Source organism: Esox lucius, chromosome 3 (assembly GCF_011004845.1).
Source record: "Esox lucius isolate fEsoLuc1 chromosome 3, fEsoLuc1.pri, whole genome shotgun sequence".
NCBI lineage: Eukaryota > Metazoa > Chordata > Actinopteri > Esociformes > Esocidae > Esox > Esox lucius.
Genome location: NC_047571.1, coordinates 15,821,114 through 15,840,191, shown reverse-complemented (window position 1 = coordinate 15,840,191; position 19,078 = coordinate 15,821,114). Strand labels below are relative to the sequence as shown.

Genomic DNA, 19,078 nt, shown 5'->3' with positions numbered 1-19,078 from the left:
GTGCGCGGGTCAGCGGAGTTGAGATCTCTCTGGGTCCCAGGCTTTGACATGGCGCGGTAACTCTACCGCAGCTACTAACTCAGTTACCAATAAACATTCTATGAGCTAATATTTTTATTATTGACTAGCCTACAATGAACTTGGTGCGTTAAAACCCCAAAAATGTGTATAAAGTTAGTACATTTTGTCTTTAATCGGTAATTGCTTAGGCCTACTTTTCATACATATTCGAATATGTTTTAAATCATGTTAATGAGTTGGTGATTGACAAATGAATTGGCCTTGAACTTGACCCCCCCCCCCCAAAAAAAAAAAATCTACTTAAAACGTAGCGTAAATGGGTCTCATTCTGATATACAGTATTTCACAAAAAGGTATTGAAGCAGTTTAAATACTTAATCTAAATGACCTCTAGCCTATGATTTGTTTTACCAAACTCAAGGCTACATATTACAAATAAACATTGTTAAAATTACATGACGATTAAATGCATTTTTCATTGAGTGATGCTTGTGTGTGGAAGACCCGGGAAATAAAATATTTAACTACATGACCTCGAACTGGTAATGTATCACCATCAGTAAATCAACTACTAAGGTGATAAAGTTGACAGAGGTCTAGAGCTTTTGATTATAATGTACATGCTATTTTGACATGTCTCTGACGTGCCAGAAATCTATTTGAAATACCACATCAGAACTCTGATGATCTATTTGGTATTCAACTCCTGTTTACTTAAAATGAATATTGAAATCGTTGTGTTTTGAGAAGGTAAATATCAAAGGAATGTAGAACACGGTGGCTTTTGTTTTTGATATTTGACCCAAAGCAATGTAGTGGGAGAGAGCACTGACGCGATATCGAAGCTGTGCATATTCAGGAATGTAGCGGAACGCTTCAGGAAAAGTGCAATAATATTGAAGAGATAGCAAATTCAGAGCATTGAAAGCGACTGGAAAGACAGCTTTTTGCTACACAGTGTAAAAGCAGGATTATATAACACTGTGTACTTCTAAATCAGTAGGCCTAACATGTCAAAAACAGTAAAAAAAATTGTTAACCAAAAAAAAAAAAAAAAATTATCATCAGTAGACACAGCCTATAGAAATCAAGCGACTAGTCACGAACAAAGACGTTTAGGTATTAACCCCGATAACCATTGTAATATCTTGGCCTGTTATTATTATAATTATTTGGTAGTAGTAGTCTATACTCCTGTGGGTACTAGTTAGTAGCTACGCCTAGTGATAGGTGGCGGTGGTAATTGTGTTAGCTTAGTAGTATTAGACTATAGTCTAGACTTACCAAAAGAAAAAAGAACCTCCCATTTGTAGGTCAATATGAGCAAAATAGATATTGAATAATAATACGAGTAAAATAAATAATACAATGAATGTATTCACTTTTAGCAAAACGATGCAACTATGGGTATAACTTGGTTCCTGAAAATCGCTAGGGCTATTTCTAGGAGAAGCGGTTGCAGTTTACGTTCCACTGCGCTGTGGGGTCCAAGAATGAAATGCTAGAAATCATGTAAATTGTGGAGTCACGACTGTTCCTGAGTACACACACAGCACTCTCTATTTCTCCTGCCTTGCCTGGCTTTCTCCTGCGGTATTGTTGATGGTGCTCCGGCGGCCGACATCCTCCCCATTGACCCCCGTCTCCTGCTCTGCCTTTTCCGTCCCATGAAAAATTATTCCAGCGCTCTGATTGAATTTTATTCCTTCCTGGCCTGGCCCGTTCTGTGAGGGCGCCATCAATCTTGGGACTAACACGACGTTTGTTTATTACTTGGGAAAGGATCTAATGACTTTTATGAGGCTGATTACAGCTATTCAACGGTGGGTGAGAATGGGACCTAAAGAGCTGAATTCCATTGTTTTTTTATAGGCTATAGCAATGCTAAAATCAACACAAATATTTTGCTTATAGTTGAGTTTTGTGGTCCACTCTGATTCTGTTCTTGGCGTTATTGTAATTCATAATATGTCATTATAAGTAGTTGTTTTTATTATGGTGATTATGTTCCTACTGTCTAGATGTGTTATTATATTTGGCATATTAAAGCTATGGGTCATTGTGTTGTGTTAATTTTGTTTATGAGGTTTATCTGTTGATAGGAAATATATAGATATTATAACTACAAAATGGGGTCATTGTAATGCTGTTAGAATACTCGTAGACAAACGTACGACATCAATTGTTCTATTTATTGCAACTTCCAGGCCTATTTGTGCCCAGAGGATGCACGACATGCTGCCACGCTCATATGGTCATTTCCCCTTTGACCCTGTAGCCCCGAGGGCCTCTTTGATAACAGTTATTTATTTTAGTTTTTAAAAAAACGATTAATATGCTTACCCATCATTCCCTTGAATAGAAAACCAAGTCAATCAATGCCATTACACTGAGATTGGGCCAACGCAAAGTTAACCATTATATAATGCAGCGCTTAACAGAAACAATATCCGTGAAAGTACTAAGTAAATGTAAAATGCTTTATTGACCGTATCCAGGCAATAAGTAGCTAAATTAATCACAGTAATTGATACCAAACCCTACTTTGGATGCTCTAATAGTAGTAATACTGCTGTTAGGATGTTTTAGCAATTGTAAATTGTTAATACTTTGAAAATTGTACTATTACGAGTGGATAATTATTTTTCTTGGAATTTTAAAATGCACATAGGCTTTATAACGCATGTATAGGCCTTGTTTGCATGGAGATATACCATCACACCAGGAAGCAATACAGTATTGGCCTAGGTATGCTGATTTTTCTCTGATTAACTGGAATATAATTTGCCTAACTAGGGAGACTTCATTGAAGCCCTATAAGAGTTATTTAATTGGATAGATTAACCTATAAAAGAAATACACGAATTTACGCAGAACATACTGAACATGTTTACACTTAAATTGTTATTCTTGTTCTCATAGTGCTATCCCAAAATATTTAACTTAAAATGTTTTCGTTTTTTCAAATTGTGAAAAATATATTCTTTCATTAACCAGATGAGACACACCAGGGGTCTGGAAAAAAGCCCACAAATAAAGAAATTACATTTACGCAGAACTGTCCGTTATAATATTTACGTATAATTATTTCCTAACAAAATATTAATTAGATGAGGCCCTTGTGATTTAAAAAAAAATATTGAAATACCAAAACTGTAGGCTAAAGCAAAAATAAACCTATTGCCTATAACTAATACTTTGTAGGGGTGTTTTATGATGAGTTTGCCAATCATATCCATGACCATTTCCCCAACAGAAATCCATTGTCAAGTGTGAGACATCTTTTGATCAGTCCCCAAACCGCTAGTGGTTACAGGATTGTCTTTCACAAGCATGGTATGATATTATTTAGGTGTTGGAATATGCCTGTAAACACACGTGGCTATTCAAAACAAATGCCGTTTTGCTGTGTGGACTATCGATTGGCTGGTTTTGAGGCCAGGTCAAGATACTGACAGATCTTCTTAGTCTGACAAGAGGAGAACAGTGACACTTTAAACATAAGCAAAACAATAATGTAAAATGCAGTGCCACAAAGACATCATCAACACAAATAATGTATTTTTGTATAAGCAGCTGACCTCTTGGATAGCATGAATCATATATAATAGTTTTTGCTCATGATATATATATTTTTAAAGTGCGTGTATTCCTGTTTTGTAAACATTAATGGTAATTTAAAAAGTTACACATTTTTCAAACTACATTAATTTTGATGATTGGGCTAAACATATTTTGTTTCAAAAATAATTTAGGCTATTGACACTATCTCGCATAAGCCTATTAGGCCTACCTTAAAGTACCGAACCATCTCGTTGATAATAACTAAATATGTTTTACTTTGAACATTTACAGTGAAAATATTTACATAAAAAGTATGTGATTTAAAATGAGATTTCTTAATCACTGCCACTGATCACATTTTGACACATTGAATCAGTGTGCAACATGGCCTATAGCCTCAAGCCTAAAGGATATAGAAATGAAGTCCGGTTAAAATCACTCTAACTGTCAACTGAAATCGTAATCAGTTAAATAATTGATCTATAATTAGTTTCCAAGCAGTAGCCCTGAAACACAATCAATGAATGGATCAAATAAGAGTGTTTTCGTAATTATTTGCATCCGCTTGAGAAGAATAAGCAACGCCATTAGCCTAAATAATTTTCAGTGTTGAAAAAGCCGTAGTCTATAAGAAATCAGGCGTAAATTTAACTCAAATAAAATGGCAATTTATTAAACAAACAATGCAATTCCTTCAGAAAACTTTTCAAGAAAATGAGAAACTTTGAAAGAGTAGAACGATATACAAGTTCCGCTTTTTATAATGGAACATATTCGGACAATTAAGGCAATTCAATTTAGAAACACTTGTTGGTGTTTGGTCCATAATATCCGGCTACAGTTCAGAAATAAATTACTATATGCAATTTACACGTTATAATATGTCAATGAAAGACTGGCATATCCTTAGCATATCTTTAAAACATGTAACAAAGGCGAAGAAGAGACTTACGTGTTATTGCTGTAACACTGTTCTTAACAAACCAAGACCATGTCTTTTTTATGTCCTTTGTGTTCTGTTTTAGTCCATCGACGGGGCAGGTGGTGAGTATAACTACTCAGGGTATTTTGATGAAAAAGATCAATAGGCCTACAATAAAAACATACTTTGGTCAGAACTTACTGCAGTCATATACGAAAGCTCCCGAAGTGCGGTAGATGGATTGGCTAGGGGGAAAAGACATTTGACAGCTGTTATTTCCGTTCACAGGGGAATTATTCAAGCCAATTCTTTGAGATTCGAACATCTCGCGCACGGAGTGGAAGTTCTGCTGCTGTACGGGGTAGGACGCCCCGAGGTGGCCCAGGTCCCCGGCCTGGTTGAGGTACCATGAGGGAAGGCGCCCTTGGTGGGGGTGGTGGCCCTCTTGCCCAGAGTTTAGATTGCCGTGGGCCAGAGAGGAGGAGGTGGTCGTAATGGAGTAATCTGGCAACGTTTCATCAACGGTGGTAGTTGGAGCTAGGTGGTTAGATCTATCCCCAGCGTATAAACTCATGGCTTGCATATTACAATGGTAAGTCGCATTCGAGGTAGTGGAGATAGAGTTTTGGTTGCAGGGTGAGCTATACACTGACGTCTGGTTCGGTGAATAGTTAATGGACAAAGACGGTGTTATACCTGTCCTGGACGAGGCGACCAGGGACGGGGCAAGCTCTGTGGCACCCTGTGGAGAACCCCGGAGGGAAGTCATGATGTTATCCACACTGAAGCCCTGGGCCTGACCGTGGTGATGGTGTTGCTGTTGCTCGGAGCTGTCCATGCCGATTGACCTGTTGGACGGGATGCTGTGGGGGCTGCCGCCACTAGACATGCTGCTGCTATCAGGACTTTCGACTTTGGGCACAGTGCTCAGGGAGGGCGAGGCAGCCTGTGGTGGTGTCGCGTTCCCATTCTCGGTCTTAATATCCTGGACCCGGACTGGCTGGGAGCCCTGCATGGGCTGCTCCGTGTCCCTGCCCTGTCTGGACGGCGTCTCTTTAGCCCCGCGGTCCTCCTTGTCTTTCATTGCGTCCTTCTTCTTGAACCGTCGCCTCCTCCTCAAGAAGCTGCCATTCTCGAACATATTGTATGAGTCTGGGTCTAGGGTCCAGTAGCTTCCCTTGCCAGGCTTTTTGTCATCACGGGGAACTTTGACAAAACACTCGTTTAGAGAGAGGTTATGTCTGATGCTGTTCTGCCAGCCTTGCTTGTTGTCTCGGTAGAACGGGAACCTCTCCATGATAAACTGATAAATCCCGTTTAGGGTAACCTTCTTATCAGGTGAGTTCTGGATAGCCATAGTAATGAGCGCAATATAACTGTACGGTGGTTTCACCATATCCTTCGGCTGGGGCTGCGGGGTATACGGTCCATAGGCTCGCGCCATGCTGGTCGGGTACTGGTCGTGGGCCGCGTGAGAGTACATGCTCATAGGGGCCGGCATCCCGGTGTATCCTCCACCCGCGGCGGCTCGGTAGTAGCTTTGGTCGCTACTAATGTAAGGTACGACACCCAGAGAGTTTGGGCTCGAGACGGAGTAGCGCGCCTGCATGTCTTCTTCTCCCCACAGCTCAACTACACTCCTGGGTAAAACGCACTTCCCAAAGTATGCAGCCGGAGAGCTCCACGTTTTCCTTCTGAAAGCTGAGACGCTTAAAGCAGGAGTGTCCTATCTCTTGAAGAATAATAATATCAGGAACGCGCGGTACAGGCTCTTAATATGGTTTAAACAGTTTCCATCTCGGTGTGCTGAGGCGCACATTGAACAACTTCTGAACTTTGGGCATCCGTCACTACAGAAGACTTTTGCGCAGTTAACTTATTTCCCCCTTTTGGCTGCCAGTAAAGCTCCTCCCTAAAAGAATCCGAGCGGTCCAATTGGAGGTCAGGCAGTGCAGAGTGAGCAGCAGTAGATTGAGCTCCTGGCCACACACACCGCTTTAGAAAAACCAGAGGAGGTGTTGGTAACTCCCAGCCCACTCCAGCTAAAGACACAAAACTTCAGCCGTGAGTGGGTACTGCCTGCTCACGTACACAATCAGATTATGGATTTGTTATTGCAAAAACAATTCCAAACATGCTAAAACATATCAGTGAAACAAACAGATTGAAGAATAAACAATGGTTACCAAATTTATTTTTGTAAATTATCAAACTACAGTATGGTATCGGCCTAGATTATCATTTTCGACTGCCCGCGACAATGGAGATTGTTACCTTAATTGGCACATTAGGTTATTGCAAGCACTCATAACGTGCTTCAATTTGACTATTAATTGTGTAATAAATTGAGAATAGCTATTCTTCCCAACTGCTCTATCATCTCAATCTGAGTGAATCCCTCTCATCCTGCCGCACATCTGTTTTCAAATGAGCAGAAAGTAAGCTTCGGTTTTGTGAGGGGGGGGGTGATAATCCCTAGTGTTTTCTTCCTGCAGTTTAGCGTCTTAACGCGACGCTTTATTAACACAGTCTGTTAGTTAAAAGTCTCAATCAACATGCGTTATCCGGATAAAAGTTCCTGGTCCCATGCAGTGGGCGGTATGTGAGATCTCATTACCGCAAAATTAAAGCTAGATTGGTCATAAAAAAGGATCAAGGTGCGAAATTCTGGTCTAAGCGAGAAGATAAAACTCAGGAACCAAATTGGGTGACGAACAGCAAATGTGTCATTATTGTGGTCAAAAGGTGTGAATATAGACAATGTATAACATGCCCTTGTCTTTCATAATAGCCCTGATGAAACGGTTAATCAATATGTGTGTGCGTGTGTGTGTGTGTGTGTGTGGGGGGGGGGGGGTAATTGAATGTATTGAAATAAATGTGTATCAAGTTGAATGTAAACGTTTCATTTTAGGCTCTATGTTTTTACCCGTTTTCATACTACACGTGTCTAATACGAAATTTGGTTTGATATCGTTTTTATCATTATGTGTAAGGATGCTAATATTTGAAGTTAACTATATTTACTATATTTAATTATCTCAGAATAATAACTGAGCATTTGTCATTAGAAATGTTTGGAAGATTAGGTTAGAATTGTATCGAAACAATTAGCCTACATTCAATAAATTATTTTATAGTTTTAACATTTTGCCCTAATTGTATTATGTATACATAAAAAAAATAATGTAATAATTCAACGAGAATATGATTTTTATCCTGCATTCTTGCAATTAAGTGAATCCATTGTTCTTCAAATTAAACAAAAAGAATGCAATTCAGAAACGTTACTGGTATAAGTTGAAAAATGCCAAAAATATTATCGTCAAAACAAGGTATGGGTACGCCACTCGTATAAATGCCGTTGGACCCATGTTGTAATAAATGATTATCCAACAGATCTGTTTTTGCCACGTGTTAACTTTCCAGCGAGTAGACATAGGAGGTGAATACATGAAATTGTTAATGTTTATTGTGAGGCTAAATTACGGTCACAATTTCACTCTAATCCCTTACAGGTCTTCTTGATTAAATGGCAGTGCACTGGTCTGGTGCTCCGCCGGTTTCTCCTTACAGGGACCCGGGCATGAACTTTTTCCACTGCCCCGGGCTGTTTACACAATTCACAACGTGACTCTTACTTAACCCCATGCCTCTGCCCACCCAGTCCCCCACTCTTCAATATGAAACACAGTGAACGGTGACCGTTATCAGTTAACATTTTTTGTCCAATAAAGTTGATATTATGTACGGTTACATGTACGGTTGACCGCAACAGAAGCAGGCACATAGTAAATACAATTTATTTCGGATTTCACTGAAGCTATTAATGGGCTAGCCTGAAAACATAAACACTGTTAAACCAAAGTGCTTTGTAAAAACAAAACGAATGGCAACTGAGCTGCCACCAACATAAGTAAGAAAACAATATGCATGTAACATCACCTACTCAATTGTTATGCAAAACCTGGCCTGAGAATACTATCAGAAAACGTTTAAAACACATTGTGGGCTTTTGTGTTCTATGTTCTGCTTAATTATATGATTTTCTTTCTGGAGCATTTCCATGTTTGACACAGATTGAAGAAACGGATCATTTGCCAGTTTAACCTACATCTTCTGATCACATTGGCTCAGTCCAGAAGTAGTAATTGCAGGTTATAGAGCAGGAATTTCAGGATTATGTATTTGCCTATACCATAAAAATATGGAAATGCAGGCATGGCTTTTGTTAATTCAATCAATGTCGGGCATGACTGTTCTGAAATCCATTTATTGTGGTATATTACACCTGATGGTATAACAATCCCTTCAAATAGAAATACCTGTATGTTCCTCAAACATGCATTAAACAATGTGTCAAATAAATATAATTGATATATCTTTTAATTAAACATAAATAAAAACAGAGCAACATGGCAAGATAGAGGAGAACAAAACCAGCCTTGGAATGTGTTAACCAATTACATGTTTCTATTTTTGGTTGCCCACACAAATTGTATTTGCATTTGATTAACATTAAGTGTAAAATGTAAAATGGAAAACAAATGATCGTCTTGCATTTATTTTTTAGCAATTAGATAATATCTAAGATATTTTCTATTTTTAGTAGATTTCAATTACCCCACAATAATGTTGTACTCTGTGGCTGTGCATGTAAAATTCCAATGAAATCCTGATTAAATATGCCAGAGATCGAGGACTGGACTCAAGCATGCATCGTTACTATTTTCAAACATTCACTGTTTCCGTACATTTCTACTTTGTCGGAATAAAGCATAGAAAATGTAGATAGAATTCCAGTCACTATTCAACATAAGCCTTGATCATGTATACATATTTAGGTCACAAAACATTTAACCTTTTATTCTAAGAGAGACATTTTATGTTGTTTTGTGATGCCTTTTACATGCAGGTTTTTGAAACCCCCAAAACTTCCACACTCCCATTAAAAACATAAATATATACGTTTTTAGAATATTTTTTTAGTGTTTTAGAGATTTGAGAGATTCTGTTATTGAAAAATGTTCTTCTTATCACAACACTTACATTGGAGTTTACATTCAAACACTCCAAACAACAGATCTAAGGTTGGAGGCGCTACTCTTTCTCTGTATATACCTAGGTCTAAATCTGTTTTAACAAAATATTGTCTTTTTATAGATAGGCACAGTAATTTTGAAGCAATGCTGTGACTGTATACCCTTACAATGTTGTGTGCCACCAGTAATCATTGCATATTTGTTGAGCATAGGAATTCTTGTATGGCCAACTTCTTTTGTGTTAAATAGCACCTACCCGAAAAAGTATGGGTATCATGTCTTCCATATACCTCTGTGAGCCGATAAAGATCCCCTTGATACCAACAATTGCCTACCACAAAATAAAAATTTTTTCTCACAGATTTACACATCTGCCTGTACCACTCTCAAACCTTCTCTGTTTCTTCACATTTATCTAATTAAAGCATAACAAACGCAGGTGGAATTCTAAATAATCTATTCTCAATAGGCCCTTATCATCAACATATTTTAAGTACATAAACCTTTTGCAATTGACCTGGACCTGCAAGGACCAAGGCCTTTGGGTTTATGGTTCAAGCCTAGGTTGGGTCAGGTGGGGAACCGGCACAATAATGTTACAATGGTGCCGTTACCTGTGTCACTCAGTTGGGCTCTGCCCAGTTGCAGGTGTTGCTCAGGTGAAGGAGGAGGTCAAAGGGGGTGACTGTGGCTTGTGTGAAATGGCTAGCTAGGTAAATGTGTGAGCTGGTCGTGCGTCAATCAGTGATGTAACTTGCTAAAAGCTGTCCATATAGTTTCTTCCCATGCTTTGCAGGAACCACATTTTTGTGGTGTGATAGGTAACAACACCTTGTGGTTGATTGTTGTTGACGTGTTCAGAGGGTCTCTGGTTCAAGACCAGATTGGGTCAAGGAAAAAGACCCAAGCAATACTGTTTCATTAGGCTATCAGCTACATGTATGGGGACTGCTCTGAGCAAATTGTTCTTCATGATGTTAGCTCCACCATTAGAACACCTTCCTCATGTGGACATAGCGCCCCCTGGTGTTCAGAAAATGGCTAAAGTTGCATAGGCCTACATGAGGTATTTTTGTTTACACTGGCAGCCTAGTTCTTGATCTTTTCAAACAAAATCCTGAATTGGGCTGCTTGTGCAAAAACAATCTTTGTTTACCTTTTGAAATGGACAGTTTTGATACTGGATACTGATATAGATCATCCCAAGCATAAAACTATTTATATCTTTAAAAATGTAATATTACTCTCCATTGAGTAATATATAATTTAGTTTTTAATGTAAATATTATGTTTCTTTATGGTAAGGCATTTAATAAATATATGTATTTTAATAAATATATGTAATTTATGTATTTAAAATTACCCCGAGATTCAGAGAAGAAAACAAAAAGCGCAAAAAATATCTTTACAATAAATGTCCCAATTAGGATAACAGACTTATTCAATCAGCTATAGAAGTCTTGTCAGAGTTGTCAGATTAAATTACACACTATTTAAGTTCACAATCTATGCATAATTATTTATATAAAGACTGTATTTTGCAGAAAAGGCTCACAAATTAGGCCATAAAAAGGGTATAACTTGGGTAGAGGAAAGCTTGCAGAGTGACACACACACACACACACACACACAGTGTAAGATTTCATTTTTGTGGCCGATGATGGGAAGGACTCACATTACCTGGTTACCCAAATTCATTGCTCTGGCCAAACACCGCAGCCACAAAAGTTTTTTTCTGAGCGATGTGTCTTGATCCAACTCCCTCTCAGTTGATTTATACAAACACATTCTAGCCATTTTGATTGGTCCTGGAAACAGATGAGCTGGGTCGGAGCCAAAACTGACATGAGTAAGGCAGTGTTTTGAAAATGTATCATTAGCTTTGTTACCCTAATTGGATAAAGAAAATCCAATTGCTGATTACTGTTTTTGGGCAACACGCCTAATTCCAATGACTTTATTATTTGTGTCTCTCATATCCAAACCCCACTGGCAATCATATGTTTCCTATCCAGTAATGTATTCTAATATTTAATTCATGATCAGGCTTTGCACTAAGCTGGATTTTCACTCCTCATTACTCTTCATTCAAAGCACCCCCGACCATTACATTACCTCCGCTATGCTTGACAGATGGCGTTAAGCACTCCTCCAGCACACTTATTTCCAATCTACCTCTGTCCAGTATCAGTTTTCTTGCCCATCGTTATCTTTTATTTTTATTGGCCAATCTGAGATATGGCTTTTTCTTTGCAACTCTGCCCTAGAAGGCCAACATTCCAGAGTTGTCTCTTCACTGTAAATGTTGAGATTGCTTTTTGGAGGGTAATAAGCTTCCAGTTGCGAACCTGTGAGGCATCTGTTTCACAATCTAGAGACTAATGTATTTGTCCTCTTGCTCAGTTGTGCAGAGTACAAGATCTTTAATTTCTTGGCAATTACTCGCATGAAATAGCCTTAATTTCTTAAAACAAGAAATAACTGAAGTAGAAAGTTATTTGTTTCTGGCCATTTTGAGACTGTAACCTACAATTACATATGCTCCAGATACTCAGTTAGTCTACAGAAGGCCAGATTAATTGCTTCTTTAGTCAGCACAACAGTATTCAGCTATGCTAACATAACTGCAAAAGCGTTTTCTAACAATCAATTAGCCTTTTAATATGATCAATTTGGTTTAGCAATTACAACGTGCCATTGGAACACAGGACAAATTGTTGCTGATCATGGGCCTCTATATGCCTATGTACACTCACCACTCACTCAAAGGATTATTAGGAACACCATACTAATACTGTGTTTGACCCCCTTTCGCCTTCAGAACTGCCTTAATTCTATGTGGCATTGATTCAACAAGGTGCTGAAAGCATTCTTTAGAAATGTTGGCCCATATTGATAGGATAGCATCTTGCAGTTGATGGAGATTTGTGGGATGCACATCCAGGGCACGAAGCTCCCGTTCCACCACATCCCAAAGATGCCCTATTGGGTTGAGATCTGGTGACTGTGGGGGCCATTTCAATACAGTGAACTCATTGTCATGTTCAAGAAACCAATTTGAAATGATTTGAGCTTTGTGACATGGTGCATTATCCTGCTGGAAGTAGCCATCAGAGGATGGGTACATGGTGGTCACAAAGGGATGGACATGGTCAGAAACAATGCTCAGGTAGGCCGTGGCATTTAAACGATGCCCAATTGGCACTAAGGGGCCTAAAGTGTTCCAAGAAAACATCCCCCACACCATTACACCACCACCACCAGCCTGCACAGTGGTAACAAGGCATGATGGATCCATGTTCTCATTCTGTTTACGCCAAATTCTGACTCTACCATCTGAATGTCTCAACAGAAATCAAGACTCATCAGACCAGGCAACATTCTTCCAGTCTTCAACTGTCTAATTTTGGTGAGCTCATGCAAATTGTAGCCTCTTTTTCCTATTTGTAGTGGAGATGAGTGGTACCCGGTGGGGTCTTCTGCTGTTGTAGCCCATCCGCCTCAAGGTTGTGCGTGGCTTCACAAATGCTTTGCTGCATACCTCGGTTGTAACGAGTAGTTATTTCAATCAAAGTTGCTCTTCTATCAGCTTGAATCAGTCGGCCCATTCTCCTCTGACCTGTAGCATCAACAAGGCATTTTCGCCCACAGGACTGCCACATACTGGATGTTTTTCCCTTTTCACACCATTCTTTGTAAACCCTAGAAATGGTTGTGCGTGAAAATCCCAGTAACTGAGCAGATTGTGAAATACTCAGACCGGCCCGTCTGGCACCAACAACCATGCCACACTCATAATTGCTTAAATCACCTTTCTTTCCCATTTTGACATTCAGTTTGGAGTTCAGGAGATTGTCTTGACCAGGACCACACCCCTAAATGCATTGAAGAAACTGCCATGTGATTGATTGATTGATTAGATAATTGCATTAATGAGAAATTGAACAGGTGTTCCTAATAATCCTTTAGGTGAGTGTATATATTCCATAGAAAATCAGTAGTTTCAGCATTAACAGTGTCTACACAATTTGATGTTATTCTAAAAGACAAAAACGTAATTTTCTTTTGAAAACAAATACAATTCTAAGTGACCCAAAACATGTCAACTGTAGTGTATATATACAACTCAATTTCCCAAAAAGTTGTGACAGTGTGTGAAATGCAAATAAAAGCAATGCAATGTTGTGTAAATCATGAATCCCTATATTTAATTGAAAATAGCACAAAGACAACATGTCAAATGTTGAAACACAGAAATGTTACTGTTTTTGGAAAAATACATGCCCATTTTGAATTTGATGCCAGCAACACGTTTCAAAAAAGTTGGGACAGTGGCATTTTTATTACTGTGTTGCATCTCCTCTTCTTTGAACAACACTCTCTAAGCATTTGGGAATTGAGGAGAACAACTGCTGTAGTTTTAAAATTGAAATATATTCCTATTTTTGCTTGATACAGGATTTCACCTGCTCAACAACTGTGTCTCCTTTGTCACATTCTTCGCTTCATAATGTGCCAAATGTTTTCAATGGGTGACAGGTATGGACTGCAGGCAGGCCAGTTTAGCATATGGACTCTACGGAGCCATGCTGTTGTAATATGTGCAGAATGTGGTTTGGCATTATCTTGCTGAAATAAGCAAGGCTTTCCCAAAAGAAATTGTTGTCTGGATGGCAGAATATGTTGCTCCAAAACCTGTTTGTTCAGCATTAATGTTACCTTCACAGATGTGAAAGTCATCCATACCATATGCACTAATGCACCCCCATACCATCAGGGATGCTGGCTTTTGAACTGTGCCCTGATAACAAGCAGGATGGTCCCTTTCCTTTTTGTCTGGAGGATGCAGCATCCATGACACTTTCAAATTTTGATTTGTCAGACCACAGGACAGTAATGCTTCAGTCCATTTTAAACGAGCTCCAGATATAAATTAGTTTATATCTGGTTTTTTCTTCACAGGAAAGAGATTTTAATTTAATTTGTGGATGCAGTGACATACTGTGTTCACAGACAACGGTTTTTGGAAGTGTTCCTGAGCCCATGCAATAATTTCCACTATAGAATCGTGTCTGTTTTTAATGTAGTGCTGCCTGAGGGCCCAAAGATCACAACCATCCAATATTGGTTTGCGGCCTTGTCCCTTGCATGCAGAGATTTCTCTGGATTCTCTGAATCTTGTAATGATAATTCTCAAAGTCTTTGCAATTTTACATTGAGAATTGTTATTCTTAAATTATTGCACTAAGTGGTGAACCCCTCTCCATCCTTACTTCTGAAAGACTCATTCTCTCTGGCCTGTTGACTCATCCTCTCATTTTACTGACCTGTTGCCAATTAACCTAATTAGTTGTGAGATGTTTCATAAAATTCTTTTTTTGTATTACACAACTTTTCCAGTCTCTTGTTGCCCCTGTCCCATTTTTCAAACATGTTGCTGGAGAACAATGACATTATTCGGTTTCAACATTTGTTGTCTATGTACTATTTTGTATTGAATATAGGGTTTAAATGATTAGCACATTTTTGCATTCTGTTTTATTTCAATTTTACAGTGTCCCAACCATTTTGGAAATGGGGTTTTATATATATATTTATATATTGAAATTTGTATATATAAGAGATTTAAATATTTATATAATAAAATAGGTTTCCCCAATAAAGGGATCTTTTATAATTATTTTACCAAACCTTGATGAATAACAAAACACAATGGACTAATACTTATCTTCAACTATGATGTGAGGAGAAAACACAGTTCCACTCGGTCGATTTAGTCAATGGGGGATTTATAACAAAAACCTTAAGTATAACCATTCATGTCAATGACTATTTAATTGCTTGAGTGGAAAAACTTTGAGTCTTTGAGAACACTGACAGGTGAAACATCATAATTGAATTTGGGCTAGTAAACAATATCGAAAAATAATTTTTGCTTGTCAATAATGATGTCATCAGGTATAAACAACTTTGATGAGAATGCTGCAGACGTTATTGCTAGACTTGTTTTGATGAATTTTTTTTATTTCGCTCCACCCAGTTTGAAGAAAGTTGAGGGGTAGAATAGCATTAGCTTAGCACAATTACTGGTTGTCAATGGGTAATGGTTTACAGTAAGTACTAGCCAGCTCTTCTTCAAAGCAGGGACATTTTTTTAACCACTCCAATCCTCTTAGTTACTTACAGAACTATACAGAGAAATCAAAATGCTTACTGATAATCTTAACAAATAATCAAACATGTATACATAATGACCAGGGACGTAGCTAACATTTAGTTATTTATTACAGTGAGCAAGATGGCTTTCAAATAATCACACCCCTTAAAAAGTCATGTTGGACTTTGAGGTAGAAGAACATTTTAATTTAGAGCCATATCTTTTTAAGCCTGATTGTACTGAGTAATTTCATTGTTTTTGAGAAGAACTGGCTAGTACTTACTCACTGACAACCAGCAATTGTGCTAAGCTAATGATATGCTATACCTCAACTTTCTTCAAACTGCACACAAATGCATAAACATGGTATCCATTTCAGTTTGTCTCTGAAGATGTTGAGCATATTTCTCCTCAAAATATAATCTCTCCATTGAGTAAGTAACAAGTTAGCTGTAATCTAGTTAGGTCCTAAGGCTAGGCTTAAATGGCTTGTCCTACACCACTAACCTCGGAAATCATATGAAAATGTTTATTGCTTGGTTATAATTATACCCCAGGGAGGATGGTTATTAACAAATAATTCCAAACCAAACGTATCTAGCTAGTTGTTGCACAGGTAGCTACTAAGGATATATGGAGGTGTAATTGTTTTTTTTTATGCTCTTCCCCTTGTAGACACTAGAGGGAGGAACATACCAATGTCTCCTATAAAGAGCAAGTCTTTCCACAAGCCAGTGACAAGACATTTTTCACTGGCATAAAAACCAAAACCCATAACTGAATTTCAGCAATTCTATTATGCTGTTGTACTATATAGGCTAGTTGAAAACTGTCAATATGAGTCAAGGAATCACATACTAATATACTTTGTTTTTCCTTTTACAGTTCATGTTACTAATTATCTGATGCAGATCGACTAATACTGGTAAAGATAACAGTCCAGTTTTCTGTGTTATGTATCAGTATATACATGTGTTAGGCAATTCATGATCATAATTGATTATGTATATTTTTTCATGCCAGACCATGCATTTCTTATTTTTTTCCAAATGAACTATTATGAAAAATATACATTATTGATTTAAATGAGAATTACCTAATGTAAAATATCAGATAGAAGCATATTATGCATATGCGACTCGTGTGGGGCCAGTGATTGAATTACATTTTAGGATGTGACCTCAAAGTTATTTTAGTCTCCACAAAGTTACGGTTACGTACTTGTGAAACGCGCCTGTACGTACCTGTAGTGTCAGCTGAAGAAAGTAACGTCCCAAGTCTATTCAAGACATAGAAATGTGGGTGCCTCTGAAAGGCCTAATGATGTTATTTAGTAACATTATAAAAGTTGCCTGAACGTGCACATGATTACGTCCCCAATTGGTACTGTAAGTAACGTTATGAGGATGACCTAAAATAACGTTTTCATGAAGTACAAGAAATGTAACTGAGACATTTGTAACATTCCTTTAAGGTTTAACAAAGGTACTGAATGTCACAGCCTGTCCAGGATTAGAAAGGTTACTGGTACTTCTGGTGCAAAACAACACAAGTGACCCTCTCAATGAAAAGCCAATTAAACTGACCAATTTGGTTAATAAAAGATTATATATCAACATATATACAACAAATCATAACTGTATAAAGACATCAGTATTTGATCACCTACCAACCAGTAAGATGTGCGTCTCTCACAGACCTGTTAGTTTTTCTTTAAGAAGCCCTCCTGTTCTCCACTCATTACCTGTATTAACTGCACCTGTTTGATCTCGTTACCTGTATAAAAGACACCTGTCCACACACTCAATCAAACAGACAGACTCCAACCTCTCCACAATTGCCAAGACCAGAGAGCTGTGTAAGGACATCAGGGATAAAATTGTAGACCTGCACAAGGCTGGGATGGGCTACAGGACAATAGGCAAGCAGCTTGGTGAGAAAGCAACAACTGTTGGCGCAATTATTAGAAAATGGAAGAAGTTCAAGATGACGGTCAATCTCCCTCGGTCTGGGGCTCTATGCAAGATCTCACCTCATGGGGCATCAATGATCATGAGGAAGGTGAGGGATCAGCCCAGAACTACACAGCAGGACCTGGTCAATGACCTGAACAGAGTTGGGACCACAGTCTCAAACCATTAGTAACACACTATGCCGTCATGGATTAAAATCCTGCAGCACACGCAAGGTCCCCCTGCTCAAACCAGCGCATGTCCAGGCCTGTCTGAAGTTTGCCAATGACCATCTGGATGATCCAGAGGAGGAATGGGAGAAGGTCATGTGGTCTGGTGAGACAAAAATAGAGCTTTTTTTGTCTAAACTCTGCTTGCCGTGTTAGGAGGAAGAAGGAGGATGAGTACAACCCCAAGAACACCATCCCAACCGTGAAGCATGGAGGTGGAACATTCTTTGGGGATGCTTTTCTGCAAAGGGGACAGGACGACTGCACCTTATTGAGGGGAAGATGTATGGGGACATGTATTGTGAGATCTTGGCCTCCTGGAGTGGCCTAGCCAGTCTCCAGATCTGAACCCAATAGAAAATTTTTGGAGGGAGCCGAAAGTCAGTATTGCCCAGTGACATCCCAGAAACCTGAAGGTCTGTAGGAAGGACTGGGCCAAAATCCCTGCTGCAGTGTGTGCAAACCTGGTCAAGAACTACAAGAAATGTATGATCTCTCTAATTGCAAATAAAGTTTCTGTACCAAATATTAAGTTCTGCTTTTCTGATGTATCAAATACTTGTCATGCAATAAAATGCAAATTAATTACTTAAACCATACAATGTGATTTTCTGGATTTGTTTTGCATTCCGTCACACAGTTGAAGAGTACCTTTGATAGAAATGACAGATCTCCACATGCTTTGTAAGTAGGAAAACCTACAAAATCACCAGTGTATCAAATACTTGTTCTCCCAGGTAGGTGGCCTTTGGGTAGGCTTTCACCCTTATTGTTCAAAATGGTAATCTTATTTAAAAAGCCATGAATTGCTCAACTTACATTCAATGTTACATAGTTATATGGAAATTATGGACGCAATGGTACAGTGGGCCCACGGTTCGGTGTGTATCGCGGTTTGTGGGTCATGGTTTATCTAGAGCTGAATGACACGTGTTCTAACATTGTCGACAACAGTGGCAACGCAACGCTTGCAGACTACTCAAATAGTACACTCTCTCGTAACTGTCAGCTGGTAAAACGTGCCATTCAAAACTAAAATACGTCGCGCTCAAATCCTATGAAATACCAAAATTGGCTAACTGCGAAACTTAGAACGAATAGTGTACTGTATCTCTAGTGTAGGTAACTAGGTTAAACCACATTTGTTTCTTGCCTGAACCTTTTGCAATTAATTAGACATGGTAATAATT

The 19,078-nt window shown here is 38.6% G+C and overlaps 1 protein-coding gene across 1 annotated transcript; it reads right to left on the bottom strand.

Moving 5' to 3' along the window:
- Positions 1-4,246: 4,246 nt before the first annotated feature.
- foxc1a (forkhead box C1a) lies at positions 4,247-6,445 on the bottom strand. Its single transcript, XM_010885263.4, has one exon. The coding sequence runs from the start codon at positions 6,114-6,116 to the stop codon at positions 4,698-4,700; it is 1,419 nt and encodes a 472-aa protein (XP_010883565.1). The 5' UTR covers positions 6,117-6,445; the 3' UTR covers positions 4,247-4,697.
- Positions 6,446-19,078: the final 12,633 nt, after the last annotated feature.